Below are 19,786 nucleotides of genomic sequence, written 5' to 3'. Positions count from 1 at the left end.
TTAACTGCTAGAGGATGATTGTCTCCGTTTTCTCCTGCATACAGAAGGAGATGCATAATTTACATGCTACTATCCATTCCTAAAATGTGGTTCTCCCCATACTCAATAGGCTTATTCTCCTTACACTAAACCCAATCAAAGATAGTTTTCTGTCAGGATATTATTTTAACTTTGAAACTAATTACTTAAAAAGTCTATACAGGGGGCACCTGTGTGTCTCAGTGGGTTAAGGCTTCTGCCTTCAGCTTGGGTCATGATCCCAGGGTCCTGGGATGGAGCCCTACATTGGAGGGGGCGGGGGTGGTCTCTGCTCAGCAGGGAGCCTGCTTCCTCCTTTCTCTCTTTCTCTGCCTGCCTCTCTGCCTACTTGTGATCTCTATCTGTCAAATAAACAAATAAAATATTTTTTAAAAAAGTCTATAGAGGTCATTTCAGCAGCTATACTTTGCAACATTTAAACTAGAGAATATTCTTGAATTAAACATGTTTTCTATTTACATGTTTATTTTGATAGAGGACACATTAAGTCTAGATACACTGACAGGACTAGAGGAATTTGTTCATGTGAATCAGATTCTGTTTTACAAATTGAATAATACTTTTTGTGACTGCTGATCTCGGAATGATCTCTGAGTCTTTTTTAAAAGAAATTGATAACTGCACGTTATTTCAAGCTAAATCCTGTTATTTCTCAATTCCACTATTTTTTGTAATTACTGTAGGAATTACTTTAATGACATTATTTCTCTTGCCTTCTAAGTCAACATCTTATAATGATTCTGAGATAACTCTTGGTCTCTTCACGTTAAATTGATTTGTTTATCTGCTTGCAACATAGGCTTCTCAAACAAATGGCTGTTTCATATTTGTGTTTGGCATATAGTAAGCATACAGTATCAATGAAACATACGAATCAATGAATATCATTAATTCTTGGAAATTACTAGCTCTTCAGTTTTTGACAGATTTTTTGTGGTTATTTATTTGATTCCATTTTGTTGATTTCCCCAGCTGTACTGTTTCAAAAGATAATTGCTATTTATAATCTATTATTTCAGGAAGGCTTAGAGAAATAACAGCACCATTTACTTTTAGTTTATGAGTAGGTCTAATATTTTATACTTCAAGTGTTATTTTTTAAGTACAAAGCAATGCCCATGCTGATTTCTTTACTGCCATCATTATTGGATTATATTCTGTGACTATATAATTTGACTCCAAGATATCATTCTGAATTATGGATAGGTGTGAGTTTGATGTAGGATTTTCTGATATAGACAAAATAATCTTGTTAATTCAGTAATCTGTACTTCTTTGTATAACCAATGGCATATATTCCAAATAAATATTGCTTAAATGGGATCATACGCTTATGAATAATTTCTGTAACTTTTGAGAATAGCTTCAATGTTGTAAAATTTAAGGAACTTCCAAGTTCCTCCAAGTTCCAAGAACTTCCCATTTTTTACTAAGAATGAACAAAACTGGGCTGGTTACTCAGCTCTTCAATATTTTGCCCTAAATGCAGAATTTAGTAAAGAAAATCAGCTTTGGTCACATTGGAGAATTTATTGCTTTAGACACAGATAAGGAACTTTGTGAACCTTATTATCCCAGATTACTTCAACAGTTGAAACCTATATTTATAAGTGAGGTTCATCCGACTGATCTCTCCTTGAGTCTATCTTAACTTTTTTTTTCCCACTGTATGCCATAATCACAATAATCATTAAATGATTTCCTTCTACCAATTACATGTCTTAGTTTTTATTTCAAGCTCATGAATGCATTATTAAAAGAAAGGCATACAATTTCCATTTTGCACCATATTTAAGTATTTGAAAGAAAAAGAGCCAGTGTTTATCTGAACCCCAAAATAAAGAATTTAAAGGTGTATGTTACCACAAAAACTACTTTAAATTTAAATCTGTGAACTTTAAATTATTGAACATATTTACTTAAGAATGTAAATCAATGAAAGTCAAAATTTGCGTAGTTTGGAACTGTAACAATACAGATTATACATTTATACACACTATGTTTAAAAGGAGAATCTCATATTTTACAGAATATAAATTGCTTTATTTTTAAAATGAAGGCATCAGTTTAGCCATTTTATTTAACTCTAATCATTCATGTGATTTAATTGTAACCGTTCCTGTGATTTAATTGTACGACTAACTTGAAATATTTTCTACTCTTTTGAGTATTAGTATTTTTTGAGATGAAATACGGGGTTAAAACACATGTATCATTCTTAATGATTATTTGGGACTAGAGTCTTTTCATGGGTAATGTCAAAATTTAGACAAGACATAGTTTAGTAGTTTTAGAATTTAATTGAGGCTTTTTGGAATATGAAGGTGTGCAGGGAAAGGAGAAGAAAATTGGTGCAAAGAAGTGAGATAGGAATAACAATTGGTTCTATAATTAAATTTAACCCAAAGAGAACTGAGGGATCCAGATGATTTATGATAGTGAAAATGTCTCTTATTTCCCTTATTTCATCCTTTCTCATTGCTGTTGTGATTAAATCAGGAAGTCAAGGAAAGGGCAAGACACTCAGGTCAATCACTTATGTAGTGGAAACTTGAGTCTAATACTGTGAATCAAAATGCTTAATGAAAACTTCACAAGTAATTATTTTAAGTTATTTTGAGGCATAGTGCTTTATTGTAATTTTTTTCAGTATAATGCTCTCTAGAATCCTTCAGAATATATTATCTTTGTAACTAGGCTGTTAGCTCCTTGTGGTCAAAGACTGTGTCATCTCTGTGCATACAGCAATGGCTTACTTATAGTTCCATAAATAAATTATTTAAATGAAAATGTCTCAAGAGATAGCCAACTCAAAACTTAATTAATCCCAAATGATTTGGAAATTGTAATTTGTTTTTAAGGAGGTGTAAATAAAAAATGATACTTAAATGGAGCATGCAAACAGAAGTTTAAAGTCATATGGAAACCAAAAAAGGATGACATTGGACATTAGGAGTTTTCCAGAATATTTCCCCTGATACGACATTTTGATGGTCTAGCACATACTTTCTAAAGCATAAGTAACAAAAGAGTAAATTTGTGGCAGTGTTTTATATTTAATAGGTGTTAACAGTGCCATTAGAATAGTCTCATCTCAGCTCATGTTATAATCACTAATAAATATCCATGTATTAACCATCACTGTATCTTCATTTTTTTATTATAATCTATCATTGTGTAGAAGAATTATCTATGAGTTTTAGGAACTTCAGCCCTATCATTATGCAGACATTCTTAGCAGAAACAAAAGTGTAAAAAAAAGGAAAAAAAAATCCACAGTCTGTTAAATTACTAGGCTGTATCAACACAAAAAACAACAACAAAAATTAGAATTGATTTAAATAAATCTGTCAAAATGATTATTTGGATATCGTGTAACTACAGTTGCAATTAATTTTATATTTGATCAATCTACATACTCTAAATTTACAGTTTAAAAGCACTTAGACAACCATTCCCATGTGGAAATAGATTTTTAGTTCTGGATATATGGAATTTCCTTGGGGAAAGGCACAATATCAAATTGCTTTGAAATTATAATTAATATTAATATTAATTTGTAAATCTTTCAAAATATTTCATGTGAGAGTACTACTGATTTCTCACTTTTAAAAAGCTGTCACATTTTTAAAATTTTAATAAGTGCCTACGATGCCTTATTCAAAAATTAGAGCCATATGTGTCTTGTAATATAGACACACTGGGACTCAAGAAATGTAATAGGTACCGATATGTGTTATTTCATAGCATCTTCAGAGGATTATGTGGTAGTTTGTTAATCAAACACATTAATATGTCTTCAGTAATACATAGATACATTCACACTTAGTGGAATAAAGATTATAAACAGCTTCATATTAGGTGAAATGTTGCTTGATAATTGAGTTTGTGACAGTTTTTCAAGAAAGCTTTTATTTTTCCAGAGCTTTTTGGATTTGAAATTATAAAGCATCATAGATATATATTTAAAATAATTTCCCCTGCAGTTTTAAAATTCTGTAGGTGCATATGTGATTATGTGTGTATATTATGTGTTCTCTCTCTTCTCACACAGAGATGTACACACATGCACATGTACCCACACACGTTGTAATAACTAAATAGTTTTTGTGGAAGACAGTCAAGCTCATTGGTTTTATGTGTTGTGTGGCTGCTTTTGCACCTACAATGGCAGAGTTGAGTAGTTGTGACAGAAACTTATTGGCCACCAAAGCCAAAATATTTTATCTGTGCCTTTACAGAAAAAGTTTGCTGACCCCTGATATGTGTGATATGTCCAGGGACTTCAGTTTTGTTCCTATTCCAAAGACATTAAGAGTGCCATAAGTTGGTGATAACTGAGTTCTTAACAAACAAGTAAATCAGTGAATGAATGAACTCTCACTGAATTTACAGTATTTTGAGGGTTTTTTTCCACTTAAACTTTATAATCTAAATATAAAAACAAGCTGTAATGATTTAATTACACTTAAGCTTTTTCTTAGAAAATGAACTTAATGTTATTTTAGTTTCTGTAAGGTAATATAATTGTTTCCATTTGTAATGCAGTTTTAAGTTAAAATCTCTGTAGGCAAATCTTGAAATATTATATTACTAATATTACCATGCCCATATTAATATTAGTTGTAACAATAATAATTAATATTCAGGCCATTACTATTTCAAAGGATGCTTAATAGTGATTTTGTTGTTGTTGTTTTAAATGAGAAAAATATATTTGGTTTGGTAGTTCTTAACGTTTTGACCTTAATAAGTTCAGATGACTTAAACAATAAAACCAAAAGTACTCTTTTACATACAGGAGCATACAGAGTGATGATATAAGGAAACAGATTGCGTATTGCAGATAAAAAAGTAAAAGGCTGGTAAAAAACAAAGGAAATTGTTAATATACTGGTAGAGATATAGAAGTATTACAGAAATCATTAAAGATAGGCTATTTTATGGTTATGCACTGTATTTTAGAATGCTTTGTAACACAATGCAAAAACTACATAGAACAGAGAATTTCAAAGAAATTACCAGCTAGCCATACGCCAGTGACACTAAAGCAATGAAACCTAGTGAGCTTGTGTAGTTCCTTTCAAGGTCAGTGGTTCTAATTCAACATTTATTACTAAGATGAAACTATTTCAGTGCCACTTAATCTCTACTAATTTTGGAATTTAAAAAAGTTAAAATCATTAGAAAGTTATTAAAAAGTAAGTAGTCCTGGGAAGACTTGGTTTTTAAAATTCACATTACTGGAACAGTCATGTCTATTTAAAGGAAAACTAATTTGTATATCTTATTCTGAGGAAAAATGGAAAATCTAGATCTTAAAACTATTTGTAGGATTGTTACTGGTAGTCTACTAATGGGACTCTTATAAAAACTACACAATTGTGTTTTCTTCGACAGCATGCTACCTGTCTGATAGCATGGTTTATATTTATATCTGGTTTATCAGAGTTACATCATCTAAAAAACAACACTTCTAAAGCTCAACATTAACTCTTGTGCCTGTATTCCTAATTTCATCCAGAATCAAAGTCAGCACTCTCTTCCCACATACCTTCTTCTTCTTCATTTGTTTTATCTAGCTCAGGTAAAGGTGTCATCATTCACACTTGCATTGCTCCTTTACCCTAGAATTTAACCTCATATTCCATTGTCTGAAATACTGTATTGTCTCATTCCAAAATGGCTTTCAAATCTTCCTCTATTTGCGTTGCCACTGCCTTCAGCTCAGGCTTTCATTATCTTAACTAGACTTTACAGTTAAGGATTTCTTCCTATATGCTGACAGAAAGGCATCTTTCCAAATAGATGGGATTATGTCTGTCACTTGTTTAGAGTCCTTCATTGGTCCCCTGTTGCCAATGGGAAGCCACACCATATATGGCCCTGCCTCCCTGTCTCCCCCTCTGTCTTCCTTTCCACTCCTTGCCTTTTGTCCTCTCAACAACCCAACATAACATTCCAACCCTGTTTTACTAGCTATTTCATGTTTCTTTATACCTCTCATGTTTCTCTCGCCTTGGATGACTTTCCATTCTATCTTTTTTTGCCCAGACATCCAACTGATATATCACATACCCTATAAATTCTCCTCAGCAGAGTTGCTCACTACCTTTCTGTGCTTCTAACACTTTATGATCTCTGAATATCTCCTAGGATTCTATGTCATGACTATTTGTTTACAAAATCTGTGCCACTTTCCTCACTTCTTTTTATACTTAGTACCCGGCACGGTATTTAGCACATTAGACATTACACTCAATAAATGCCTTTTGAAGGAAATGGGTCTTATTCCCCTTGAAAATATGCTTGTTTTTTTTTTTTTCTCAAAATCCAATTTTTTTTTCTCTATCACCAACTACACAGTTACTCAGTGAATGATGGTCTCTAGATTTATTCATTTAATTGACATTTAATGAGAGTGTACTCAGAGCCCTTCCCTAGTCATAGATGTCTGGGGGTCTCCTCTTTTGAAAGAGGGCCCTTGCTGAAAGAAAATACTGACACTGCTTAAAAGATGAGTCCCACCTATGGGTGTGATTATTATTCTTTTAAAATATTATTTATTTATTTATATATTTATTTAGCTGAGAGAGAGAGAGAGAGAGAGAGAGAGAGAGAGTGTGTGTGTGTGTGTGTGTGTGTGGAAAGGGAAGAAGGAGAGAAAAAAAAAAAATCCTCAAGCAGACTCCCTGCTGAGGGTGGAGTTGGAAGCTGTGCTAGATCCAAGGGCCCTGGGATCATGACCTGACCAAAACCAAGAGGTTTTCCCTTAACCAAGTGGCCACCTTAAGCAACTCAGGCACCGTTATCTATGTGATTTCTTGCTTGGAGTGTGATTTCTTGCTTATCACTGTAAAGCTTCATACCCTTTATTTCCCACTGTGAGGAACATCCTGCTAGAGATGGAGTTTTCCTACAATATTTTAAAGCTGAAGGGCTCTTTTAACTTGATCTAATTCTATAGACACACAAAGTCAGATTGACAGATGAACTCAGAAGAATCTGAAAGCTTTGTAGTAAAACAGCGTCACTGTACCTTGCAGTCTTCCTTGTATTAAAAAAGATAGCTTTGTCCCAAAGTCAAACTTAAAACTTCATACTCATCCTACATTTTAGTGGGGCTTGGTGGAGTTTTGTTTATTTTGTTGTTGTTTTTTTTTTCTTTTTTAAAGATTTTATTTATTTATTTGACAGACAGAGATCACAAGTAGGCAGAGAGGCAGGCAGAGGAGGAAGCAGGCTCCCCGCTGAGCAGAGAGCCCGATGTGGGGCTCGATCCCAGGACCCTGGGATCACGACCTGAGCTGAAGGCTGAGGCTTTAACCCACTGAGCCACACAGGCGCCCCTATTTTGTTGTTTATGGTAAAGACAGATAGTTCTGAAAATAAAACTGACTTCTTATCCCTAGTAGGGGGGGGATCCCAAAAGAACTGCCAGTATTTTGGATGATGGTTTAGTTTATTCAGTTCTATTCATTCTTTGCTTCTTGCATCTGGACCACCTCAAATTTGTCCATCTAATTAATCTACTCACGTGCTTGTATGTTAACCAGTCAGTTGACCTTATCTGTCAACAGTGTAGTTCATAATATATTCAAAAATTCTTACTAGATAGTTTCTTCACTGTCAAATACCTCCTTTACATACAAACCCCCTTTGCTCACTTTGCTCCAGGTCTTAATTTTATACGGTAACTTGTGTGGTATAAAGTATTGGATTAGTATTCCTAGCCAGAATATTTATTCTGGTGAATGTATATTTGCTGGTAAATATTAACTGGCCGATACGTCTAAGTAGGTTTTTGATGATGGGGCAAACGTATACAGCTCCTTTGGGGACTTCTTCTCAGTTAACAGCATGGGATAAATGATCATGAAATAGGAATACTTAAACCTAGTATCATTTCCTTCATTATATAACTTGCACTAAATTCTTCCCTTTTCAAAAACATAATTTTACTGCTTTTGATCTTTATTTATTTTTGAATTTTATGATAGCCCTCAGTCCTACTTTTATACACTACCTATATTCTACTCATCCACCCCCCAAATAATAAAGGTCTTTCACATTTTTTTTCCCTTCTCCCTTTTTGCTTTTGCTAAAGATAGTGCTTTTTGTCCTCATGTATGACCAACATATGCTACCTTCTCCAAGAAAACTGTCAAAATCATCCCAGTTGGAATGAACCATTATGACCTTTCTCATAGAGACATATTGCCATCCTATTCATGTTTAATTATTTATATAGCTCTGCAGCAGACATCAAATGGACATTCAAGTTAGGTTCCTTGAATTTGGGTTCCAGTTCTACTACTTAACTGAATGACACCTCTTGGGCTAGTCACTGACTCTTCATTTTTTATCTATCATATGAGGTAATAATAACTAAATCAAAGTGTTGTTAAGAGAATGAAATGAGATAGCATACGTAAAAATGTTTTGTAAATGATAAAGCTCCAGGTAAATGTTAGATAATCTTAGATTTGATTTAAAGCATGGAACACGGGGCGCCTGGGTGGCTCAGTGGGTTAGCCTTTGCCTTCTGCTCGGGTTATGATCCTGGGGTCCTGGGATCGAGCCCCGCATTGGGCTCTCTGCATGAGGGGAGCCTGCTTCCTCCTCTCTCTCTGCCTGCCTGTGATCTCTGTCTGTCAAATAAATAAAAATAAAATCTTAAAAAATATAAAATAAAATAAAACATGGAACACATGGGAAGGAGTAGATAATGTCTTATCCATTACTGTAAACTACTCAGTGCTAACACTATACTTTGCTCATGTGAGTAGCTGCCAAATGAGTTGATTTGATTATGAATTTCTTGCCAGATACAAGAAGGATAAAATCAACCTGTTTGAAATATACACTTATAAAATATTCGCCTTATGCTTATATAGCTTAGGTATTCATAGCATCATGAGATAAATGTGGCTTTCTTTAGCTTATGATTTAAGTTAATATAATACCATGTTTATTCCTACATTTTAAACTTTCAAATGTGGGTACGTCTCTTTATTTAGAAAGTGTGCAAGGTTAGAGTATTACCAGACATTGCTTGTATTTTTAGTATCGCTAATAAAAAACATTGGAGTTTGGGTATTTGCTTTAGTAATACTTTTGTTAACACCTAGAAATACTTCCAACCAAAGTGATTTTATAATAGTTGAAGGTTGATAAGTCTTCCAGAATTGCCTCTGCTTATGTTCGCATTGTCAATGGTAGATTATTTTTTTCCTTTTAAGGAGAATCCATTAGTTCATTGTGTTCAAAACTAATTAGACAAAACACACCAGTAAAGGTGTGTGGATCTATGGAGTTGAAATCACAAAGGCCATACTGTTTGCAAATTGCAGTTTTGCGATCCTATCAATTTGTTGTCATGTCCTTTGAACAAAGCATTGATGGAACATTTTATATTTTCTGTATGAAATTGTAAAGATTATGAACATTCCTGTTACATAGGAGGTTTTTTAAATTTTCTTTTAAGATTTTATTTATTCATTTGACAGAGATCACAAGTAGGCAGAAAGGCAGGCAGAGAGAAGGGGGGGAAGCAGGCTCCCTGCTGAGCAGAAAGCCCAATATGGGGCTCGATCCCAGAACCCTGAGATCATGACCTGAGCCGAAGGCAGAGGCTTAACCCACTGAGCCACCCAGGCGCCCCAGGAGGTTTTTAGAAGTTCATTTTAAAAATCAGGCTGTGAGAAATTAACATAATAGCATGTTTTTCCTAATTTTTACTTTTAAGTTGTTATGTATTAAAAAAATTCTAATACACAGAATAAATATATGGTGAATAATTCTTTGTATAGTCATCCCTTATATAGCCTATAGTCTAAAATCTAAATTTATATGGAGTACATATCAGAATTATGATTCTTTTGCTATGCATAGTCCTTTGGCCTTTTCCTTAGTTTCTCTTTGTCAGAATTTCAAATAGTTGAGTAGCCAACAGGTGATAAATGTCCCATTAATCTTTTTGACTCTCTAGCTCCTGAGCATAAGAATTGCTGATCAATTACAGCAATTGTCTCTTAAATGAGCTTTTCACATCTGCCTCTTATTTCATTAGTTAACTGTCTGCCCAAAGATCTGATAAGATGGAATACTAGTGCCTTTTACAGCTTTTTCTGTCATGTGTACAATAAGGATAGGGTTGTTAGCAGAGTGGGCACAAAAGGGTATTTATCCACAACCTACGTAAATATACATGCTAGAGCCTAGAAGGCATTTGAGACTATTTACTGAAATCACCTTAAGAAGAAAAGAAGAGAAAAACTGGTTTCACTTAAGCTTTTCATTTAGCAACAACTAATGTAAGACCATGGCATTTCCTGCTATCCATGCTTTTACTGATCACGTCTGTCCTCCTTAAAAAGAAAAAACATTATTTTTTTTTAAATGAAAAATTTTAAAATCTTTTTTATGTTAGTAAGCATCATGATTATATACTCTCAACCAGGAATTGTTCTCTATCCTTAGTTATGTCTTCCTCCATTGTTGGCACTTTAAAAAAAAACTACCCGTCATGATTGGCTTTCTTATTACATGTTATCCAGCAGTTATCCTTTCAACTGGGAAACGTCCCAATGAATAATTAATGTTTAAACTGTTTATAGGAAGAATATTTTCTTATCTGTAGTATGGGTATAATAATAGTATGTAACAGAATAGAAATAAGATTTAAATGTCACTATGAATATAAGGCACTTAACACAGTGCCTCGCACACAGTAAGTGATCAATGAGTAGTAGCCATTATTTGTACAAATTACAACATTTCAAGATTTTATGAACATTGCTTAACATATTAATTGTGTGTGAAATTCATTTCTTAATATTTTAAAAAACATTTAACAATTGATAACCTATGGGCAGTTATTTATTTGTAAATTATATTAATTTTGTCTTTTAGAAGAAAATTTAGGCAGATCTTCACTGCTGATTGCTTCTTTTTCCAGGAGACAATCACATAGCAAATGTCATTGGATTCAAAGTAGCTCTAACAAGCGCACCAATTCCAATAACTACCTTCCATCTTGTTTAAATGTAAAAAAATGTCTTGACCAATAAATAACCCAAGCATGAAGTCAGTTTTTAGTATTTTTTTCTACATCTTGAATATCTGAATGTTTTGAAATTAATGCCATAAAAAATATGTGTTAGTGAATCTTTCTTTTTTTTTTAATTTTTTTTTTAAAGATTTTATTTATTTATTTGACAGACAGAGATCACAAGTAGGCAGAGAGGCAGGCAGAGAGAGGGGAGGGAGAGAAGCAGGCTCCCTGCTGAGCAGAGATCCTGATGTGGGGCTCGATCCCAGGACCCTGGGATCATGACCTGAGCTGAAGGCAGAGGCTTTAACCCACTGAGCCACCCAGGCGCCCCGAATCTTTCTTTTATTTGTTTTATTTTAGGAGTTCTAATCTGTAGAACGTTTTGTAAGTTAAAATTACATAGTAAAGCAACTTGGAGTGATGATTTCTACCACTGTAATTTCATTTTGTTCAACCTTTCTTTGTTGCAGGCCTCGTTTGTATGAAGTCCAGCACGTCTGTGGTTGAGCTGGTCATGCTGCTGTGTTCTCAGGTAGGACATCTCTTCCACTGGATTACATTAAACTATGGGAGGTGGTTTTTTTTTAAATGTCATTTAGTTAGTAGAATGTGTGTGCCTATATATGTGTGTGTTCACATATTTTTAAAACTTACATTTCTTATCCTGCAGATGAACAAAATAAGATATATTTTTAGATGATAGTACCTTGTAAATATTGATTCAGTCTCCCTCTCCGTTCTTCCGCTCTCTTTAGCTATCTTATTCTTTCCCACCTTCCTATCCTTCTATTGTCCTCTATCTGCAAAAAAAAAAAAAAAAATATATATATATATATATATATGATCTGTTACAGATCTTTTGATACCCTTCTTTACATTCCACCGTTTAAAAATGGTACCATAGAATTTATTATTCTGACATTTATTATTAAGTGTTTTCTTCTATTTGATTACAGATAATGTAAACAAAGTCTTTTTCATGCAATAGCCCTAGTATAAAATACAGCTCATTAGTGAGTGGTCTTTTATACAGTACCTTGTTGCTTTCTTTTTTTGATGTAATGTGTACATTTCAGTGTACATTCTAAAAATATACTTATGCTATTTATCTTTAATAATCAGATTTTAAAATAGAATTTGTAGTTGTTGGCTTTTTTCTTAGCAGTTATAAGAAACTATATATTATATATATATATATATATATATATATAAACATTTTTCTGATAACTGAAATTAGGGACCTAGTGGTCTTTTTCTTACTAGCTCTGCCAAGTCTCCTAATGATCCTAATTTTCATATAAGTATTAAATATTTTTTAATGTGAAAATAAGAAAGACAGGTTATGTTTGTTTACAATAAGTAGTTATTACATTTATTCCTAGCTTCCTCAGTAGCAAAATACATCTAAACTCTTTCTAGTTACTGACCTTGAGGTCTGCCCAAAGCCACAACTAACTCCCAAATAAACAATATGGCTTTAACTGATCCTTTAAAATATTAGCAAACACAAAGCAACCGAAACTTACCTATTGATTTCCAGTCTTCAGGTTTACTTTCTTCAAGAATATATTCATAGGGAAACCATTAGGTCCATTCCTTCCTTTTCAGCCAGGAAAAATAAGAAGAATATTAATAAGGAAGAAGTTAAAGAAAACAGCATTCCTGGCAGGAGTTCATCTGCAGGGCATTTGAAAATTGTTTCCTAATGCTGGAGTCCTGAGTTCAAGAGACATTCTGAGAGATCTGTTCAGACCTTTTAAGTTCCTGATGATGCACATTTATTTAAAAAAAACAAAAAAGCTTTTGTGGGGGGAAAAAAAAGGTAGCTTAAAATTCCTTCTTCTTTAGCTCAGGGTTTTACTGCAGTTCAGAGAAATAAAGAAGAATGTAGCATTAGGGTCTAGTGTCTTTGATGGCCTCATCATCTAATCATAGGTTTAACATTACTCATTTGCTGGCTCCAGGAATTCCTGCCATTAAGGGCCCTAGAGATGAAACTTTGCCTCAGATATTGATTGAAAGGAAGAGTGAGAAATTTAAGCACTCTATGCAGTGCACTTTCCTTCAGTGTTTCAGCAAAGCAATATTATAAACATGTCTCTTGGTTTGATTTTTAAGTTGAATTTTTTAAATAATTCAGAGTATATTTAAATATTTCAGGTGGTTAATGGATTAAATATACCTCATTTAAGTGACTACAAAATATATGTTTGTAAAGGTTTCCAATAGTTTTGCTATTTTGTTAAACTGAAGTGTTGCTTTCCACAAAATATTTTTAAAGAAACAAATGAGTAGTAATTTCCTTTAATACAGTTCAAGTGGGAGGACTTTATTATTCTGCTATGAAATTAGCTTGTAACATGATCTTTGACAATTGTTAATTATTCCATGGATGTATAAAATCTTGGTTTTAAGGACCCACAAAAAAATATACATGCCTTTAAAATTTCTTAACATAATCTCTCATTTTTCTCTACTACTCAAATTCAAGATGATATATATTCTGTTTTCATCCATTAGCAGGACAACCATAGCAGTAGCAGACTTCTGATAAAGAAAACTAAATACAGTTAATGATGCTAAGGCGCTTGCCTGGCCTGGCCCTCTCCAAAGCCTGGTTCTCTTCTACAGGCCTTAATGTGTCTCTTGGACGATGGAGCCGATCCCTGGAGAGTTAGCAAAGTTTGTAGGGCTGTCTGTGCCAAGGCAGAAGGCAATCCTGAGCAATCTTTAAAGCTGCAGAGTTCTGAGTTGTCCTTTTGTTTTGCCTTATAGTCAGCTTTTTGTAAACATTTACAGCTCTGTGTTATGATTTGTTGTAATATTTTGATTATATTATGTTATTATAACTCCAGTGCAAATGGTATTTTCCAGTTTATTTATTTGCTTAAAATGTGCTTTTCTTTTTCCAATTTAAATAAGCTATTGAAGGATAGAATTTTGCATGGAAACACTAGGTAGCTAAGGGTTGAAAAGAAAAAAAATGTAACACTTTTCTTAATATTTGTTTTTCTTTCATTTGCTGCAACACATTAGATGCTTTTATTTTTATGCTTTTCATTTTGGAAATTTCATGTTGAACAACTGTTATTAAGCATATCAGTTTTTCTTTCCTTCTTATCTGAGCTCCTGAATAAACTTACTATCGTCACTGGTTTGTGTGCAAAATATGGTCTAAATTTACATGAGATCATATTACAAGTGTCTGAAGGTACTTGTCAAGGATAATTCAGTTCATATGGACAGCCTTTTAAACTCCAAGGGACATGCCATCCAGTCTACCCCCCAGTGGAATTTTAGGTCTCTGTAGAGAACATATTTTTAGTTTAAGAAGCTATTAGCATTATCATTGTATCGCATTTATTGCTCCAGAAATACCCAAAATACTTTTTACTATATTTTGGATACTTTTCTTTTCCATGCAGATCTTATTGACAAGAGCAAATTTTAAGAATTAACTATTAATTCTTCTTCCCTTTTAATTTGTATTAAAGTTGTGCTTAGTATCTTTTTTTTAAAAAAAAATGGTTTCTTGTCATTTGGAAGTAAAATGAACAGAAGTAAATTAAAATAAGTAAAATAATCAATATATACTGGTTTAACAAAATCATTGCTTAATCAGTTAAGTGCAATTTTTCCAACATAGTGCTTCAGTATATCATGGGTCTGATACTGTGTTCTGTCAACCTTCTTTTTTTCTTTTTTATGTTTTGCAATCAGATTTGGTTGAGGTGCTTTATGTTATTCTATATGTGTACCTTATTTTTCCATTACATTATTCTGAGTGTATTATGGTCTTTGATGAATAGCAGATTTAGTTTTCAAGTAAACTTTTTTAGGTACTATAATAGTTTCTAATTATTTCCAGATTTTTTTTTTTAGGAAGTCTCCATCAGAGGTACTCCAGGAAAAATTGAGTGATGTTATCCCGTAGGATTTCTTTAAGTTTTCCTAAGTAAAGCTTAGCAGATGTCACTTGGATTTTTCTGTGCCTTATCTGTCAATAGAAAATGTTTTATAAATTGAGAAACTTTTATGTAAAAATAATGTCTCCCAGTATTCAGACTTTCTGATTTGAAGTACTGATTAAGCAAAATGTATGCTTAATAAATCATTTTTATTCTCATTAGAAACCCCCAAATGTATAAGTAATATAAAATAGAAGTCAGCCTTGCAAGTGTCTTCAGGATTTGTGTATGGAGTTACTAACATGAATTATTTTGTGGTTTTATTTGCCTTTATTTTTTTCTAACTATTTCATATACTTAAGTAAAAAGGACTTTAGTGACTGCACTGATGTAATCAAGGCTCTGACCCAGGACTTCTAAACACAGCACTTACAAAAGAACCACAACTGAAGAATAGTCTTCCTTTTCCAAATGATTTGGCCTTTGAACTTTGAAATTTTTCATTTTTTCTCCAAATTGATACAGTTTATTCAGATGGTACAAAGGAAAAGGACATACTTTCCTTCTAACTATAATAAACTGGAGAGGGTGGTTAAAAAAATATATAGATGAGCTAAATATGGAGACCTAGTAAAGCATATTTGTCCATGAGTATTGAAAAAAATTTGGGTGTGCATAATAAGATTTTAAGTGTAAGAGAACTAGAGGTAGACTAGATTTTTTTTTTAAAGCATCTTTGGAAATATGAAATCCTAGTTGTCTGATGAAATTATGTCACAATTATTTTGTTAGTGACTGCCTTTAGTATTAGCATTGTGATGGTTACTGAAGATTTATTGGTAATGTTCTTCCATTTCTAAAAGGAGTCTGGTATTATCTGTGAAACTTAACTGTTACGTAGCTGAATTTGAAATCAATGACAATAAAATATTATGACATGATATTTTGAGTTGAATATAATCAAATACTACATATGGTTCAGAAAACTGGTCCCGTGAAGCAATAGTAAGACTTTTGTGGGAAGCTTTATTGAGATAGAAGAAAGATGGATCTGTTGCAGCTAATGGACTTTCTACACAGCATAAGCAAGAAAGGAGATTCAGGCCAGGGAAACTGACAAAAGTCTGGTGAGAAACAGACTTATGACATGCTTAGAGTAGTGGCTAGACTCAAATAAAACGCACGATAAATTAAGTAACCATCTAATATATCTATTTGTGTTTAATTTGTGATGTAGGGAGTTAACTCATTTCCAGGCAGTATATGAAACAATGTTTCCTCAAGCGTACTTTTTTTTTTTTTTGCAATTTTATTTATTTGTTTGAGAGAGTGAGAGAGAGAGAGCGTGCACAAGCAGGAATGAGGGATAAAGGGAGAGAGAGAAGCAGGCTCCCAGCTGAGCAGGAAGCCCCACATAGGGCTTGATCCCAGGACTTTGGGATCATGACCTGAGCTGAAGGCTCAGCTGACTGAGCCCCCCCAGGCATCCCATCATCAAGGGTATTTTTTAAATAAAATATTGTAGTGTGTTAATAGCATAGAATTGAGGCTGAGAAATTGAGAAATTTCTAACTTGTGATTAGCATTGGGTAGTTCCTGGTTTGCTTTCACAAGTTCTGCCTCTCTTTTTAGAAGGGATAAAGCCACGGTTTCATTCCTGAATATCTATCTAATAAATCCCTGCCTTTTTCTCTGGACAGTGCCTGACCTGAACTTTTATCTCTGGTATAATGTCATCTCACATTAGGCACAAATGCCTCACATTAGGCATTTAAAGTTTTTGGAATTGTGATGAATATATCGGTTGTAATATGTCTTAAATATAAACAGAAGTATAACAGGAAATTGAAAATATAATGATGTATAAAGATTACTGTCGACTTGGGTTATAATAAAATTATTAGAACATTAACATTATTAGAAAATATATAGTAAAAATATAGACATTTTGAAGGAAAAAGAAAGACCACATAAGTATGAAATAATCAGAAACTTTCCGTGGTATATATCTTGGGGACAATGCCTACTGCACAATTGCAACAGGAGGGCCGACTCAACTACTGTTATTTACCCAACTATTTACGGCATCCCGCAATGAAAATTTAATCAAAGATTTAAAGAACATACAAATCAAATTACTTTTGATTATTTTCATATATTTCATTATTGGTTTCTTTTATTTCAACTCCTAGCGAAGTTAGGAGGTATAATACATTTTGAGTTAATCACTTTTATATGATAAAATATTTATTTTCTAAGCTACCTGTAGTATATGTGATACTCAAACATGGTATCTCATCCTTGTATATTAATTAATTCATATCCAACCCAAATTGTAAGTGGAAGAAAAATGATGACTGAACAGAAGTTCTGAGTTCATCTGTATGCATATAGTAAAATATGAGAAATAATAGTCCTTTTCTCATGTGTAAATTCTTACAATTTTAGTAAAATCAAGACAAAAAGAAATCAGTAAGCCTTGGCCACCTGTAGAATAATCCTTAAGAGCTATAATTTCTGTAGGAAAGGAGGGAGGAGGTAGCATATTCTGAGGTAAACCCATTTCCTTGGGTCACTGATAGATCACCTCCCTGATCCAAAACCCCTTCCCATACTTTGCCACAATATCCACGCCTTTACTTTCTTTCTGGTTATTTTGGTATGTTTGTTTTTCCCCATGTCTATTTTGCAGTGTTTACATTATATAAATTCTTCAGGCATATTAATATTACCACAACATTGAAAAATAACAAAAACAATGTGTGTGCATGTCACAGCCCTACCATTATACATTCTCTTGCTTTTTGGTGTTTTTTGTTTTGTTACTTTCGTCCTGTGTATATTTCAACATATTTTATTTTTATTTTTTATTTTTTATTTTTTTTTAAGATTTTATTTATTTATTTGAGAGAGAGAGACAGGGAGAGAGAGCATGAGCGAGGAGAAGGGCAGAGAGAGAAGCAGACTCCCCGTGGAGCTGGGAGCCCGATGCGGGACTCGATCCCTGGACTCCGAGATCATGACCTGAGCCGAAGGCAGTTGTCCAACCAACTGAGCCACCCAGGCGTCCCCAACATATTTTATTTTTAAAGGCTATTATATGATAAGTAATTTTTGGTGTCCTCTTTCTCTTCCACTGTTTTAATAAGTATAGACTCACGGTAAGTTGCAAAAGTAGTACATAGAGGTTCATGTGCCCTTCCCACAGCATTATCTTACTATTTTGCTATTACATTCATTCATTTGTGTGTATATAGATCAAAACAAGTTCATTCCTTATATTGATGTAACTACTACCATTATCAAAATATAAAATTGCTATTATTACCTTGTATCTTCCATTTATTTCTAAACTCTTTTCTTTCATAAAGCTTTTCTCATTTGTGTTATGTGGTTCTAATCACTCCATCATTTCCCTTAGCATTTGAAATAAGTATATTTAGATAGTAAATATAGGTATCTGTTTACATGTTTTAACTGGATGCTTTACATGTAATACAGGCATGATTGTTTTTATCCATTTAATTGGAAATCCCTTTAGGAGAAACATCGTGTCCAGTATTTCTTCTCTTTGGGAAACATTCCATTCAGCCAGTAGAGGAAATTAGTTACATATAGTGTCATCAGTATATTTAATATTTATGGAGAGTATTTTAAATAACAGAATATCTGTTTCAAACTATGCAAAAAGAAAGACTTCCTAAGGATGATACAGAGCCTTAAAGTCTTCCAAGGTTACTTTATGGATGTTATCCATGTCAGTTACACTGCAAATTTATACCATAACAAAGTTCATTGTATTTTTCCATTCACCATTATGTGACCCACACCTAGCAGATGGTCCAACACATAGTATATGTATTATTATTTATTAAGCTAATGCATGACTAAAGAGAAAACACAGTCCCCAGGATGATTTGACATACATACTTATATTGTGCTAAAACATACATAACATAAAATGTGCTTTTTAACCATTTTTAAGCATGCAATTAAATGGCATTAACTATATTCACAGTGCTATATAGCCATTATCATAATTTATGTCCAAGAATTTTCAATACCCCAAACAATAACTCTGTACCCACTATGCAGTAATTCCCCATATCTCATTCCTCCAGATTCTGGTACCTCTAATCTACTTTTTATCTCATTGATTTGCCTATTCTTGATATTTTATATAAGTGGAATTATATTTGTCCTTTTACGTCTAGTTTATTTCACTCAGTGTAATATTTTCAAGGTTCATCCATGTTGTAACATGCATCAGAACTTCATTTTTTGATGGTTGAATGATGTTCCATTATGTATAGTACCTACATTTTGATGGACACATGGGTTGTTTACCCCTTCTTACTGTTGTGAATAATGCTGCTGTATTAGCATTGGTGTCCGAGTATCTCTTTGAGTTCCTATTTTCAGTTCTTTTAAACATATACCTAGGAGTAGAATTGCTGAGGTATGTGATAATTCTGTTTCGCTTTTTGAGATACTCCCAGTTTTCCATGATGGCTGCACATTTTATACTTCCATAAGGAATGAACAAGTTTCCAATATCTCCATATCTGCTCCAGCTCTTATTATTTTCTCTTTTTGTTGTTGTTGTTTAATATGTTGTTTTTTGTTTAATTATCGTCATCCTGGTGAGTGGAAAATGGTATTTCATGTGGTTTTGATTTTAATTTCCCTAATGACTAATGATGTTGAGCATCTTTGCATGCATCTATTGGCAAATATTGTATCCTCTTTGGAGAAATGTCTATTCACATCCATTTCCATTTTC

General features: G+C 33.2%; 1 protein-coding gene across 9 annotated transcripts in view; it reads left to right on the top strand.

Moving 5' to 3' along the window:
- Positions 1–19,786, top strand: part of NBEA (neurobeachin) — a 678,194-nt gene that overhangs the window by 315,517 nt on the left and 342,891 nt on the right. For all 9 annotated transcript variants that reach the window (XM_032314437.1, XM_032314438.1, XM_032314436.1 and 6 more), the window contains one exon: positions 11,566–11,627. In XM_032314437.1, coding sequence (XP_032170328.1) covers positions 11,566–11,627 — 62 coding nt within the window. The remainder of the gene's footprint in view (positions 1–11,565; positions 11,628–19,786) is intronic.

The sequence above is a fragment of the Mustela erminea genome, chromosome 15 (genome assembly GCF_009829155.1).
Source record: "Mustela erminea isolate mMusErm1 chromosome 15, mMusErm1.Pri, whole genome shotgun sequence".
Taxonomy (NCBI): Eukaryota; Metazoa; Chordata; class Mammalia; order Carnivora; family Mustelidae; genus Mustela; species Mustela erminea.
Note: the sequence above shows the minus strand (reverse complement) of the source record. Positions and strands in the feature narration are given on the sequence as shown.